The 14,972-nt window shown below is 53.4% G+C and overlaps 1 protein-coding gene across 1 annotated transcript in view; it reads right to left on the bottom strand.

The window, feature by feature from the left end:
* Positions 1 to 406: 406 nt before the first annotated feature.
* Positions 407 to 14,972, bottom strand: part of FGF18 (fibroblast growth factor 18) — a 37,839-nt gene continuing 23,273 nt past the window's right edge. The window contains exons 4-5 of the mRNA XM_003900512.2: positions 9,058 to 9,164; positions 407 to 1,483 (exon numbers count right to left, since the gene is read on the bottom strand). Of these exons, the coding sequence (XP_003900561.1) occupies positions 1,217 to 1,483; positions 9,058 to 9,164 (374 nt within the window). The 3' untranslated portion in view covers positions 407 to 1,216. The remainder of the gene's footprint in view (positions 1,484 to 9,057; positions 9,165 to 14,972) is intronic.

The following is a 14,972-nucleotide window of genomic DNA, read 5'->3' as shown; positions in this document are numbered from 1 at the left end:
TGAATGGATGAATCCATCAATAAATGAGTGAATGAAGCAATGAATCAATGAATTACTAGAAGTGAAGTTCCCTGAGGGCCGGGATTTTTTTCCACGTTCTTTGATAAATCCCCAGGGTCTGGAATCGAGCCTTGGCACATGAGAGGTATGAGTAACTGCATATGAACAAATGACTGAAGCGGCCACTGAATCAATGACCCATTAGAATGGAATCTTCCTGAAAGCAAGGATTCCCATCTGTTCTAAGGCTGCCTTCTCGGTGCCTGGTGTAGAGTAATGTTGAATTCAAAGAATGAATGAATGTGCAAGGCCCTAGCTCTCCGTGCAAAGACCACAGATCGACCAGAAAGCATGAGACACAGAGGCCACCCTGCCCCCGCCCTGCCACCAGCCACCACTCGCCTCATGGTTTTTTAAATAATTTGTCTGTTGTTTTTAATTGTTGAGGCAGTAATACTTGGTTCATGAAACTGCAATATACAGAGAGGTGAAATAAATAGCTTATATATATATAATATATATAATATAGCTGGTTTTAAAATATTCCCTTATCATTGGTGTACTAGGTCACGTGAGTCACGGAAGGTCGATAGCAGCATCCTCCAGAACTGCGAGCAAGGCAGGGTCACCATGATTGGACGAGGCGTCTGTCGTCGGGAGGTCGAGGCGCGGAGAATTCCCAGGGGCACGCCTTCCCTGCGCGGTGTCTGGGGCAGCTTGCAGCGGACAATAAATAAATGACTGCAAACCAGAGAGCGATTTTTGTTGGAGTTTGGGGCAGGGATAGAGGATTGGGAAAGTTCGGGGGAGTTTGTTGGTGGGCAGAGTACTACTTTCTCTTTGTTTTTCTTTTTGTTTTTTTCCTTTCAGAACCTTTGGGAAAAAGGACTTTGGTTTCTCGAAGTGTCGGTTTCCTCATTCAAGTCCTCCTCTGGGGACGAGTTTAGAGTTGTCTGTTCCTAGAGAGAGACAAGCACCTGTGGGTTGACTACAGTCCCTCTGCATGAGTCTTTTGTCATCGGGGGGTTTCAAGTCAACAATAAAATCCTTATCACCCCTCCCCCCAAGAGTTTTGGTTCAGTTTTTGTCTTCTTTTAAACACAATGTACAAAAATAGAGCTTCTTCCTTATTTTTCATGTAAAAATATTCCTCTGATGCAGTTCTCTGGGAGTGTGAGTGTGGCCAGGGCGACCTGAGGGGCCGCGGCGGGGTGGCCTAGGCGGGGTGTGTGGGCCGGATCCGACGGGACCTCTTGGTCACCGTCGTGTACTTGAAGGGCTTCTGAAGCTCCGGCTGCCCCTTGGGGTAGCGCTTCATGAAATGCACGTCCTGCTGGTTCTCCCGGGTCTTGGGACCCTTCCGCGGCCGCCCCTTCTTGGTGAAGCCCACGTACCAGCCGGAGTACTTCGCCGACATCAGGGCGGTGTAGTTGTTCTCCAGAACCTTCTCGATGAACACACACTCCTTGCTGGTGCCATCGGGCTGCAGGGGAGAGAGGGGGAGTATTCAAGAAAAAAAATGACTCAGTGATGCTCGCTAAAGCACAGTGAGGAAGGTTTTTTTCAGGACCATTGTGATCGTTGTAGGGACATCTGTAAGGAGGTTTTGCAGAGGGGGAGAGAGATTGAGCTCAACTCTGAATACAGCACAGGCAGGTGGGGGTTTATAACCAAGGAGCAGAGTAGAAAATGACTAAGAGAAAACATCGAGGGTGTGGGGGATTCTGGCTAAAGCCACCTAACAGGGTTTTTGCTGAGGACAGGCCAGGGTGACCAGACATCACCTGGGTGATAGAGGAGGATGAGGACCCTGATCATATATCAAGAGTGGGGGGTTCTTGCTAAAATGACTTATCACGGCTCTTGCTAAAACTGGATTTTACAAAAGTGCACAGATGGGCCTAAGAGAAGGTTCAAGAGCCTGACTCTAGTTTGGCCAAGTGAAGACTCTTTGTTAGGAGGAGAGAAAGGGGACAGTAGGTACAAGGGGCATGGGCAGGAGGCTGTGGCTGGGGCAGCACAGGAGAGACAGCCTTCACTTCCTGGATGTGTGGAGTAAACTTTTGTTACTGACTCCTGCATCTTTCCCCCACCCTCCAATTAGGTAACAGACTCCCACTGTCATTCAGAAATCTATTCCTGGCTGGGCGCGGTGGCTCACGCCTGTAATCCCAGCACTTTGGGAGGCCAAGGCTGGTGGATCACCTGAGGTCGGGAGTTTGAGACCAGCCTGACCAACATGAAGAAATCCTGTCTCTACTAAAAATTCAAAAATTAGCTGGGCGTGGTGGTGCATGCCTGTAATCCCAGCTACTCGGGAGGCTGAGGCAGGAGAATCTCTTGAACCCGGGAGGCGGAGGTTGTGGTGAGCTGAGATCGCGCCATTGCACTCCAGCCTAGGCAATAAGAGCGAAACTCCATCTCCAAAAAAAAAAAGAAAGAAAGAAATCTATTCCTTCTTCCCCACTCTCCACCCTCATAGCCCAGGGGCTCCACCTCATCCCTACCAGAGCAATATATCCAGACACTATTTTCCCTTTGGCCTCAGTGATTGGCTCACAGGTGAGCAAGTGACCCAAGCCATCCAGTCAGAGTGTTCCTTGAGACCTTTTCTAGGCAACCCCAAACATAGGTGGATTTAAGCTGGAGGAGTTTGTAAGGCTGAAGCAGAGGCAGCCACTTTATCACCATGGGGGGAGATCCTGTCTGACAGTGAAGCCAGCACAGATAAAGCAAAGCCAAGGAGGGGAGAAGGAGAGAAACTACATACTGGTCATATCATTTGGGCTCTAGATCCAGCCACGTCTGAAGCTCAAGTTACCTCACGGTTATGTGAGCCAATAATGGCTCGTTTCCTTTAAACCAGGTGATGATACTGTGTTCTATCGCGTACAACAGAAATGAGTCCTGATAGATTTGCATAAAACCCGACATTAAATCAGCAACTCAGCTGTAACTCAGCTCCACTGTGATCTAGTTAAATATAAATTACACGTCATGTGGGATGTGGTGCATCTTAATACTTGGTATGAAGTAAGGTGGGGGCCTCCAATAACAAGAGATTTCACATGGTCAAACTCCAAACTGTGCCATCGGTTGTGGGATCTCAGGCTCCTGGGCCGATGTGTGAAATCCCTTGGGAGCCTGGGTATGCTGGGCAAGGAGCACTAGATCTGGAGTCAGAAAACAAATGACCTCTAACACTTCCCTTGTGTAACCTCAGGCCAGTCAGTCCCACTCTGTAAACCTCAAATTCCTCACCTACCTAATGGGAACAATGACTTCGGCATCATAGAGACACTGTAGGAGTGATGCTTATAAATGAATCTGACACACAGTGCTAGATTATTCCTGAAGGGCAGCTGCTCCTGACAGGGCGCTCTTAGATCTGATCTGGACAGGGGGTGGTGGGGAGGCAGGGTTTTAGTCTCCTCTCTGAGGCAGCCGAGTTGTTCGATGGGGAAGAGTGGGAAACACATAAAGTTGGAAGGCCTGAATTAGCAGCACTCGAGTTTCCAACTAACATCTCCAAATTTAGGCCGGGCCCACTCCTCGTTACGGACGGATGCCCAGCCAAGCTGGAAGCCCAGCGGTCTGGCTGTGTGTGGAGACTGAGGTGCAAGTTCCAGCCTTTTGTTTGAAGTGGAAAACAGGCTGGAGCTTCCAGGAACGTTCACCTTTGAGCAGAGGGCAAGCTTGGGCCCTCCAGACAAAGTGCTGAACTTTGCAGAAGGGACAGGCAGGGTAAGAAAACACTCTGGAGGATGAGATCTTTCAAGGAGGCTGCAGAACAGGCAGGGGCAGGCCTGGGACACAAACGTGGGACCCAGAGGACAGTATGGGTGGTGTGAGCAGCAAAGATCTATTGTGAGGAAAGCCAGGGTAAGCGTGCAAGGCAGGTGGAGAGGAGTCGTCCCTGGGCTCTGGGTACCCCATGGAAAATTCTGGATGCTGCCTGTCTAACCTGAATCCAGGTTCTTTGCCTGGTCTCAACTAAAGAGTAGGAGCAAACAGACCAAAGGCTACACCATGATGTTTCCCCATCCTAGAATACCTGCCACTGCCTGGAAAATGGCTTTCATCCCTCCAGGCTCAGCTCAAAAACTGCCTCCTCTGGGAAGCCTTCTAGGACTGCCCTTTATCTCCCTGGGCAATTCCTCTTCCTCATTCAAGACTCCATTCAAGTGTCAAGTCTTACTGGGCTCACGTACTCCATCTTCTGAACCCTATTCCTTCTCCCCACACCCCAACAGAGAAATTCCATATCTGCCCGCCTCCGCATTAGCCCAAGTGCCTGCTGAGGTCAGGGCTGCTTCTCAGTTCCCTTGTCGCTGAGCACAGGCCTTAGCTCAAGACAGAGGTGCCCCGAGCATTTGGGGTTGAACGCATTTTCATGAGGATGGAAACCGTGGGATGATACATGAAAGGGGTTTCCTCCTGAAGAAGACAGACTCTCCCTCCTGGATCTGTTATAAATGTCCCACAGACAATCATAAGCTATGAGAGGTCCCTCCTGGGACACACTGATTAGGGAGACAAAGCAAGCTGAGCCCTAGAAATTGTCTAGCCCACTTGGTCTCCCTACTCATTCATTAACCATTTATTGATTGCCAACTACAGGCCAAACATTGCTACTTCCATTACTGCATTTCATCCTCTTCTTCGACTCTGCTTGGTAGAAGAAAGCAGAGCTCAGAAGCAAATTGTTTTGCCCAAGGTGATGGAGCTGGTAAGTGGCAGAGCTGGGATTTGAACTTGCCCTAGCCACTGCAGCTCACTTCTCCTCTGCCCAGTTCCGGAGAGGTCCGCAAGGGGAAAGGGTGGGGAAGAGCAGGTGCTGCCCATCAAAACATCTCACCTCCCCCAGGCCTACATAGCCACCATTGGCACAAAGCGAGGTTTTGGATGTACAAGGAGCTACCCAGTGCCAGACACACAGGCTCAGTGCATGCCTGGGTTCACTTAAAAGGGTTGAATGGCTTTGGCTGAAATTCACAAATCTTGGGAACCAGCCTGGGGCTATGATGATCACAAGTTCCCCTCCATGACCTCAGGCAAAAATGGATAAGCACCTAACAGCACCCTATACCTGGGCTTGACACTTGCCTCTGCCCCTGGCTACCACATGGCTATGACCCTGCTCACCACAGCAGATTCCAAAAACACCTATGCTTGGGCCCGGCCCCCAGAAACTCTGACACGATTAGTTCAGGCAAGGCAGAAGCATCAGTGTGTAGAGAGTAAGTGAATATTCCATCCCAGAACCCTGATGATGTAGCAGAACTTGATCTCTTTCCTACTACCACCTCCCACCTCTCGCTTCCCAAACTGCAGCCCTAGTCCTTCGATTTGATCTGAAGATGGAATCCTGATGACCTCCTCTGGCCCCTAGATCCAATCTTACCTGAAACTAGAACTACCCCCTGGACTGCTGTTTGTTGTTGTTGTTGTTGTTGTTGTTTGCTATATAAGCCCCGTATTCCCTTTTTGCTTAAGGCATTTTAGATTAAGTTTCAGCCATTTGCAGCCAAAGTCATCTTAAGGAAGGTGTGCTGGTGGGCAGAGCACTCCCCTGACCTGAAAAGGTCTGTGGCTCTATGTTGCCCCAAAAAGGACTCATCAGTGATTGCAACAGGTGGTGGCAGATGAGAAAAATACAATCTGGGTTGCATCTCCAGAGATGGGAAAAAAAACGCCTAGCACATCATGCTAGACACTCAACCACTGTTTACAAAATGAAAGGAAGCGCCACCTCCTGGGCCAGGTGACATGGGTTCCAGAGGGGTAGCAAGGAGAAGGGGGGCCGCCTGAGCATGCAGGGGCTGGGACAGAGCTGGCATCTGATTAGTACAACGCAGCAGAAAGAGTAACTCCAGCAAGGGCCTGCGACCTCTGGAAAGCTCTGTCAAGGGCTTGATGCAGCGACCCTTGCTGTGGCCAGAGATGTGCAGGGTTGGCACACAGATGGCCGAAGGAAGCTGCCCCACTGAGCCACTCCAAAGGAGTCGGCACTGGAGCTGAGACCAGGCATTCCCACAGGTGAAGAAGTGACCTGGTGACCCGGCTCCAAAGGGGAAAGGGACTAACACTTAGCAAGTGCCTACTCGTCTACTAAGTGTCTGGATTATCATTCCCATTTTACAGATGAGGACGCTGAGGCTCAGCAAGGCCAGGGGGCTTACACTCCCTTGGGTTGATGTGGATAATTCAGGCTCTAGCTTAAGAGTCAATCCACAGACAGCAGGAAACACGTTTCTAATTCTTTGGTGCCCTCAGAGCCCTTTGGCCAGGTACACAGATCTCAAATGAATGGATGCAGAATCGGCCCTCAGGGAGCTCCCAGTGTGACAGAGGATGCAGGCAGGAAGACAAACAGTGATAACCCAGGTCAGCAGACAGGCAGCACGGGGCTGCGCGAGGGCCTGTGGGGCTCCGGGGTGGGTGGGCTGACGGAGGGGTCCGGGAATGACCAGCCAGGACTCAGGGCAAGTGGACAGAGGGAAGGGCAGGCCCGCAGAGGGCCCAAAGACCCGGTCCATGGAACAGTGGTGCTCAGTGCCACGCATCTGGAGCATAAGGAATCCATGTGCCCAGGGAGGCTCCCTGGGGCCTTTGGTGTCCCATAGCAAGGTGGGAGGACCCATGGATGGGTTTGGAGCTGGGTGGGGGTGGAGGGCAGGCCATGTGCTGCCCTCCAATGCCGTATGTGCTGTAGAAAGCTGAAGGTGGACAGCAGGGAAAGGCCTGGAGGTGCAGAAGCCACACACCAGGCGGCTGGGGCAACGATTTCCGGGATGGTAGGAGGCCAGAACAGAGGCCGTGGCAGGGGTTAGGACAGGAGGGGACTCCCAGGACCCGAGGCCCGACTGGGCAGGGAGGCTGTGGCGAGGACCGCAGCCCAGGTGCCAGATTCCCACCTCGGGGGCCAGAGAGTGAGGGGGCGCTGGGCGGGGCAGAGGTCAAGCCTGGACAGGTGGATTTGGGGGCGTCCTCGAGTCCCCCGGGTGGGCCCAGAAGACAGAAGGCTGGCAAGGGATGGGGGCGGGCGTGGAGGCCCGGGCGGGAGCGGGGGAGGCGCCGGGGACCGGGGCCGGGCCTCCCTCCGCTGCGCCAGGGCGCGCCGCGCCAGCTGAACCGTCACCAATATTAATGACGGGAGAGAGGGCGAGGGGGCAGGAAATCGGAGCCGGCTCCTGTGGAAGCGGTGACTCAGCGGCTAGCCCGCGGGCGGGAGGCGGCCGGCGGCGGGGTGGGGGGGCGGCCCGAGGGGACGGGGCTGCTCTTTTGACCCCCGCGCGGCCCTCCTGGGGTCAGGATGCCGGGAACCGCGCGCAGACGGCGAGGGCGGGCCGCGGCGTGGGCACGGGCACTGGCTGGTGCCGCTGGCCCCTCCTGGGGGAGAAAGAAAAACGAGCCGAAAACTCAAAGCAGGTTGGGCCTGGGAGGCGGCCCAGGCGGGCAGGAGAACAAAGCGCCTGACGCGGGGCTGGGCCGCGCCGCCACAGGAAACGACCGGCCAGGCCAGGGGGACCGGCCAGGCCAGGGGGACCCGGCGCCCGCGCCCCAGTCCGCGGCCCCGGCCCCGACCCCCCTCGCCGGCCGGCCGGCCTTGCAACGGCGGAAAGTGAATCACTAATTAAAACCACTCCTCGGCATCCCGGAGCTGCGCTCTGCGGATTACTATTATTTTGCTGTTTGAGAAGCCTCAGTTGGTGTGGGCAGTGCGGCTGGAATCTTTTCCTTCCAAACCAGGCTTTGAATCCCGCCGAGCTCTAGTGTGGGACCTGGGACAAGTGCCCGGGCGTGGCCGAGCCTCGGCTTCCTCATCTGTGGAATGGGGATGGTAGCGGTGGCAGCCTCCTGGGATTCACCGGGAGCGTTTCAGTTCAGTGCCAGGCAGAAAGTCGGTGCTCAATTAGCGGAGGCTATTATGACTGTAATTATTAACAAAATAATGCGACAATGCCCTGAGATTCCTGGCCTGTTACATCCTCCCCAGCCTCTTGGGTATGGGGGAGGGGGGAGGGATAAGACTTGGAGAATTCAAAAAATCAAAAACATAGCTTCAGCAAGACTGAAGTCATCTCCCCCATCCCCAACAAGATGTAATGAACCGCAAATAATCAGCTAGGGCATTGCCCCCAAGCACAAGCCCATCCCCCTTGGAATCCAGGCCTACCCTCCACCCTACTCCACCTATCCAGGCAGAACCCCCTCAATCCTGGTTACCGAAGCTGGATATGGGAGTCTCCCTGCAGAGAGAAGAGGACAGAAAACCTGACCCTACCATAGAGCTCCTGTGGATAACACCTTCCATTCGAACACCCAGAGGAAGCCAGTTCGTGACTTCTGCAAAGAAGTGCATCCAGGAAATGAACAGGGGTGCTGAGAAGCAGCATCATTGGAGACTCAGATCCCCACACACGTGGGTCTTCCCAACCTGAGGGTCCCCCTGACCTGCACCCTCCCCTGCCTCCACCCTAATTTGTTACATGCAGCTCTCTTGCCAGTTTCAAAGTAATAAAATCTTCCTGAAATGCTAGAACCATGAGGCCCAGCGCTGCCAAGGCGGCCAGGTTCCAGAGGCCACTGCTGCAGGACGGCGCTGTAAGCCCCTGGCGATTATTAAAACGATCGCTGCAGTCACAGCCCTTGGCCTGCTGGTCCCTTGCTCCCAGAGTCAGGGACAGGTAGCTGGGGTGCCCCAGAGCCCCTCAAGGATCCTCCCACTACCAAGCAAGCCAGAGCTCCACACCCAGCAGCAGAAACCAGGGCCCTGTGTGCACCATAAGTCATAGCCATGGATACCTCAGCCTGGTGAGCTCAAGTGCCCGGGCAGAGAAGTGGGGGATGGGGTGGGGTGAAAGAAAGAGATTACAGTCTCTCTCTCTCTCTCTCTCTCTCTCTCACACACACACACACACACACTCACACACACACACACACACAAGGCCTGTTTTCCATTTGGGGCTGACAGTGCCATGGACACATTGTTCCAGCTCCCAGAGCTGCCAGAGGGGAAGCCCACGTTCCCAGGAATCCCAAACCATCACTCACCTTCCCCACCAGCTTGCCTTTGCGGTTCATGCACAGGTAGAATTCCGTCTCCTTGCCCTTGATCCGGACTTGACTACCGAAGGTGTCTGTCTCCACTAGGAGCTGGGCTTCGAAAGGCAGAAAGAGAACAAGACACATTTTATTACCAGGGGCAATGGCTTGGTCTAAAGGCTCAGTGACATGGTCCCTGATCCTATCTTTGGTCCCTCACTCCCCCAAAATCAGGCATGGGGAGGCCTAACAAGTCCCACAGGACAGATGCCTAAATAACCACAGAGAAGTCAGAGAAGTAGCAGTCCCTGCCCCTCAGGCAGGGAGATGGACGCTGCCGATCACCTGTTCCCTTCCCTCCAGCCTCTCTTGGCTCCGCTTGGGATCCAGATGGCTCCAGCCAGAAGGGAGTTCTGCCCTTGTGGCTAAACACCAGTGTGCCCTTCTCCCCATCGTCACCCACCTTCCCTAGCCCCTCAACTCTACTGCACCAAACAGGACAAAGAGCCGTGCAAAAAACCCATTTCCCAAAGCAGGACAGACAGCCATACAAAAAGGCCATTATCCCAAGCAGGACAGGCGGCAGTGCAAATAACTCCATCCCGCAAACCCAAAGCAAGACAGACAATCATAAAAATAACCCCATTCCCCAAATCAGGACAGATGCCATACAAATAACCACAGAGAAGTAGCTAAGGGGACCAAGGGGACAGATAGACACAGATGCAGGCACGTGCACGCACACCTCCCCTGCCTTTCAGGACGTCAAGCCATTTCCTCCAAAAGTTAGGTCTATGGCCCCCTCCTGCAAAGCAAACATCTGGAGCCCCTGCTAGTGCCCCCTGGCACCTTTACCCTGGCTATTCATAGCAGGAAGGGCACAGGGAGTGAGATGCGAGCTCCCTGAGAAAGGGTATGCAGGATATTCCACTGCCTTCCATGGAGGCCACCAAAACTGAAGGGTAATTAACTCCCAGGAGTCCAGAAATTCCAATCAGGACCCAATTCCCCCTGCGATCCCCCCAGGGTGGGAGACCCCATGCTACATCATCCATGCTCCACAGAGCCTCCCTCAGGATGAGGGGTCCAGAGCTGATCCCCCAAAGCCCTGCCTGAACAAGGACGTCAAGCAGGCAAAGAGTGACTGTCCCTTGATTAGGTGTGCTGTATCCAAATCGAATTTTCCTCTCCCTCTGCCAGCCCACATTTTTCTCCCCAGTAGGCTGCTGTGTGACTTTGGGTAGGCCACGTGCCCTCTCTTAGCTCTCTCTCCTCTCTGATCTTAAACCCCTGTGCCTGACTCCCCAGTACCACCTGCTTTCTTTGCCTGTGACCGCCCCCCTCCCAATTCATGCACTCTTTCTCCTGACCCCTTGCTTCCTAGCCCCTGCCCCTCCCTCACCCACAAAAGTTTAATTTCAGTGACAAGGGACTTGCTTCTCCATAACAAAAATCATAGCCCCAAATTCCTGAGTACAGTATCCTTAGAGCCACAAAGAGTATACCTCAGTGCCCCTAAAATACACTAGGTATGATTTCAATAAAAAAAATTACAAATATAGACCCTGGTGCCCTGCTGTGAAAATTAAAACCATCTGGAACTTGAGATTTCCAATAATTAATCTAGCCCTCCTCTGACACCACTACTAATTAAAATACGATACCCACCTTTCCAAGAGGGAAAAAAAAGAAGAATTTACATAAAATTTAAAGATCTAACAAGAATTTAGTAACTCTAGAAACAAGGGGAGGCACATTCTTCCCTCCACCTCCCCCTAGCCCTAGTCAACACTGAGTCAGGGATATTTACCAACGCTGAGATGGCGGTGGGTACAAGCCCCTCATCCTCCCTGTTCCCCTTAAGTCAAACTCCCTGTCATTTCATCTGTGAACTCCCTCCCCAGGGCCAAACATCACTGCAGCTCTGAAACTTGCTTTCTCCATCTCTTCGCAAAGCTCAGGCCCCACAGCGGGTGAGGAGTTATGGGGGCATCAGGACAATTTCAGGCGCTTCTGATGAGGGGGAAAGGTGAGAGCTTTAGGGTGCACAAATCTGGATATGAATCCATGGCCCCAACCGTATGACCCTGGGCCTCAGTTTCTTCTCCTGTAAAATGGGGGTATAATCTTCAATAGTTATTGTGAGGATTATACAAAATGACGCTGTGAAGAGCTTAGCACTCTGTTCTCAGAGGTCAGGGAGAGAAAACTCAATAAATGTTAATTTTCCTACAAACTGCAAAACCAAACTGTTTTCCCAAAAGAAAAGAAAAACGAAAATATAGTGGAAGGAAATCGGAGGTGTCTGCAAGGGTGGAGCAGCAGCAGCAGAGCTTCCCTCCCCAGGTCTTGAGTTATGACCTGACCTTCCCAGCATCCTTCAGGGCTGCAGGCGTCCCACACTGTAAAATGCATCAGAAAATGCCTGGGGCTGGGGCTCACCGGGTCTAGTTTCCTTCTGGCATTGCCATCCTAGGCTGTGTGACCTTGAGCAAGTCATACCCCACTCTGAGCCTCAGTTTCCCTACCTGTGCAAGGGGGAGGGGCTCGACCCTATTCTCCTTCTCCTTGGGATTAGGAAGTGGGGTCTAGCAGAGGGGCAGGGATGGGAGATGCAGGAAGTAGGTAAAGCCACTGAGCTGGGGCCCAGATAACCCCAAATAGGCCCAAGGGGAAGACTCCCTCTCGGCCCTTCCCAGCACATGCCTGGGCCTCTGTCCTCGCAACAGTTCCTGCTATGCTCCCCTTAGAGCGCACTGAACCATCCAACCCTATGAGATTGGGTGTCTTTGTCCCCATTCTACAGTGTAGGAAACTTAGATTCAGAGCATCAGCCCGGTAACAGGGGCTGACCTCAGGACTGCCTGCCTCTTTCTACTGGGGCCTGGGCTCCAGGGGAGAGGCCCCCAGCTCTGGAGGGACAGGCCTCCCAGCGCAACCCCCACTCCTCACCAGCCAGCACCACCAAAGGAAGGAAGCCCTGGTCTTGGCCTTTGCCTGAGCTGTCCAAAGGGCCTGGGGCAGCCTCACCACCCCACCCCAGCATGGGGAGGGTCTGCGCCTGGCCGTCACGCCAGGGGAGCCAGAAGTCTGTTCTCTCCCCGACCGCAGCATGCGATGGAGTGACCTAGACTCCACTCAGCACATGACATCATGAGGAGGGAGCCGGGCCAGAATTATGTAAAGTCTTTGGGGAGTAATAGCAGCAGCAGTTCTCAGAGAGAGAGAGAGGGAGAGAGGGAACGAGACAGAGAGAAACAGGAGAAGGAGAAGAGAGAGACACCACCCAGGCCAGGTCCTCAGCATCACGCACCCACTCCCATGACTCAAGCCCCCAGGATGCTGCTCTCAAGAGCTGTAAACCTCATCCGGGCTCAGGCACAGCTCCATTCGAGGGGCCTGCACCAGGCCAGGCAGAGGAGCTGATGACATTATCTCACCCTGCTCATCAGACTTCCTCACGGCCCCGGCCGGGCCACTGTCCCCTCCAGCCTGCACAATTCAACAGCCCCCTCCCCTTGCCATTCTCACCCCCATCCACCTCTCCTCCACACCACAGCCAGAGGAATCCTTTCAAAATATAAATTTGCCAGGCGCTGTGGCTCATGCCTATAATCCTAGCACTTTGGGAGGCCAAGGCGGGTGGATCACCTGAGGTCAGAAGTTCGAACCCAGCCTGGCCAACATGATGAAACCCCATCTCTACTAAAAAAAAAAAATACAAAAATTAGCCGGTCTTGGTGGTGCACACCTGTAGTCCCAGCTACTTGGGAGGCTGAGGCAGGAGAATCACTTGAACCCAGGAGGCAGAGGTTGCAGTGAGCAGAAATCATGCCATTGCACTCCAGCCTGGGCGACAGAGTGAGACTCCACCTCAAAAAATAAAATAAAAAATATATCAATTTAATTTTGTCCCTTCTCTGCTAAAGACCTCCTAGGGATCCCCAAGCCACACAGAAGAACATGTAAACTCTTCACTGGGACCCACAAAGGGCACACAGCCTGGCCCCTGTGGGCCAGCCCCGCCTCCCTGCCTTGTTGCTCCCCTCTAGCACACCAAGCATGCTCCTGCCACAGGGCCCCTGCACATGCCGTTCCTCTGCCTGGAGGCTGCTTTGCCCAGAGCTTCCAGAGTGGCTCCTCATCTCCTAGGTTGTGGCACTAATATTGCCCCTCAGAGAGGCCTTCCCAGACCATGATGTCTAATGCTGGCACCACCCTCCCCAGCCCAGCCCTACCCCATCCCCCTGCTCCATTTTCCTGAGAGCTCTTCTCCGAAACTCTTATTTTTATTGTCGGTCTCCACCCAGCAGAAAGTAAGCTCCACGAGGACAAGAACCTGTGTGTCTTATCACCACTCTGACTTCCAGTGCCTATCCCACGCCTGGCTCAGAGTGACCGACCGGCAAGCCAGTTTTAATAAGCTCATCAACAGCCTTGTGGTGTGGAGATGACTAACACCATTCACTGGCTAATGAAAACGAAATTCAGGGAGGTGAAGTGGCTTGCCTGACTCACATGGCTGGGAAGAGCAGGGTAAGGTCTGAGTCCAGTGTCTGATTTCACAGTCAATGCGCTTCGCCACTGTGCACCTTCCTGGTGTGACTCTCGGTGCCACTTGCAGGAACCATGGGTTCCCACCCACCCATCCCCAGCCTCAGGGACACAGCAGAAAACCTTTTCCCTCTCTGGGCCAGATCTAGGTAACCTCTGAGGCCTCTTTCAGTTCTGCCCCACTGGAAAGTATCAGTAACTGACATTTCTTTAGAGTTTATGATGCGCTGGGCATTGTCCTAACTACCTTACATGCATTATCTCATTTAATTCTTACCACCATCCTAGAAGGTTTGAACTATTGTTATTATCCCCAATTTACAGGTGAGAAAACCAAGTCCCACAGTCACACAGTGATAGAGCTGAGATCCAAGCCCAGGCAGTCCGACCCAGAAGTCTCGGGCTTTGCCTGTCTACCCCAGCCCTCACTTCTCAGAGGCCGCAGCCCCTTTCCTGAGGAACGAGTGAGTGAACAGTGAAGGAGGCAGGAGGATCTTCTCTTTGGCCCCACTTTCTTTGGGCAGCAGTTAGTGGACGGGGATGTCCACCTTCCCTCAGCTCCACTTCCAAATGACTTTGAGGAAGGAGGGAGCCCCTAGGGTCACCCTGAGAAAGATACCTTTGATATCGGGAGAGGGGGAAGCCCTCAGGACCACCCAGGGCTGGGCTGCGACCACAGCCAGAGAGAGGCAAGGCAGGTTTCAGATCTGATCAAGAGGAGAAAAGGCTGCATGAAACAAGAGGAATACAAAAAGGGAAACCCCGGGCCACAGCTGCCCGAGAAGGAGGGCCCACAGAGCCTGTCTCCCCAGGGCTCCACACAGAGCAGGAGCCCAGAGGCCACCCAGGGCTGGGGCCAAGGAGAGTGGTGTAAAGAAAAAGGGCTCAAAGGCTCTGCTCCCTTCTCCAGCATCCAGAGAGGAGAGCAGCAAAGGGGAAAGAGCGCAGGAAGGGAGCTGGAGAGAAAACTTTCTACAAAAAACTCACGTTGTCTCTTCCCACTTGAATGCCTGCAGCAAAAATGACTAAAGAATGATGGTAACAGTGACTAGTTATCTGAGCATCTACCATGTGTCAGGCAATGTTAAGTGTGAATGTGGGGCGGTGGCTCAAGCCTGAAACCCCAGCACTTTGGGAGGCCAAGGCAGGCAGATCACCTGAGGTCAGGAGTTCGAGACCAGCCTGACCAACGTGGTGAAACCCTGTCTCTAATAAAAATACAAAAATTAGCTGGGTGTGGTGGCGCGTGCCTGTAATCCCAGCTACTCGGGAGGCTAAGGCAGGAGAATCACCTGAACCTGGGAGGTGGAGGTTGCAGTGAGCCGAGATTGCACCACTGCACTCCAGCCTGGGCTATAGGGCAAGACTAC

Source organism: Papio anubis, chromosome 5 (genome assembly GCF_008728515.1).
Source record: "Papio anubis isolate 15944 chromosome 5, Panubis1.0, whole genome shotgun sequence".
NCBI lineage: Eukaryota > Metazoa > Chordata > Mammalia > Primates > Cercopithecidae > Papio > Papio anubis.
The sequence above is the reverse complement of the archived record's forward strand: the minus strand, read 5'-3'. Positions and strand labels throughout refer to the sequence as shown.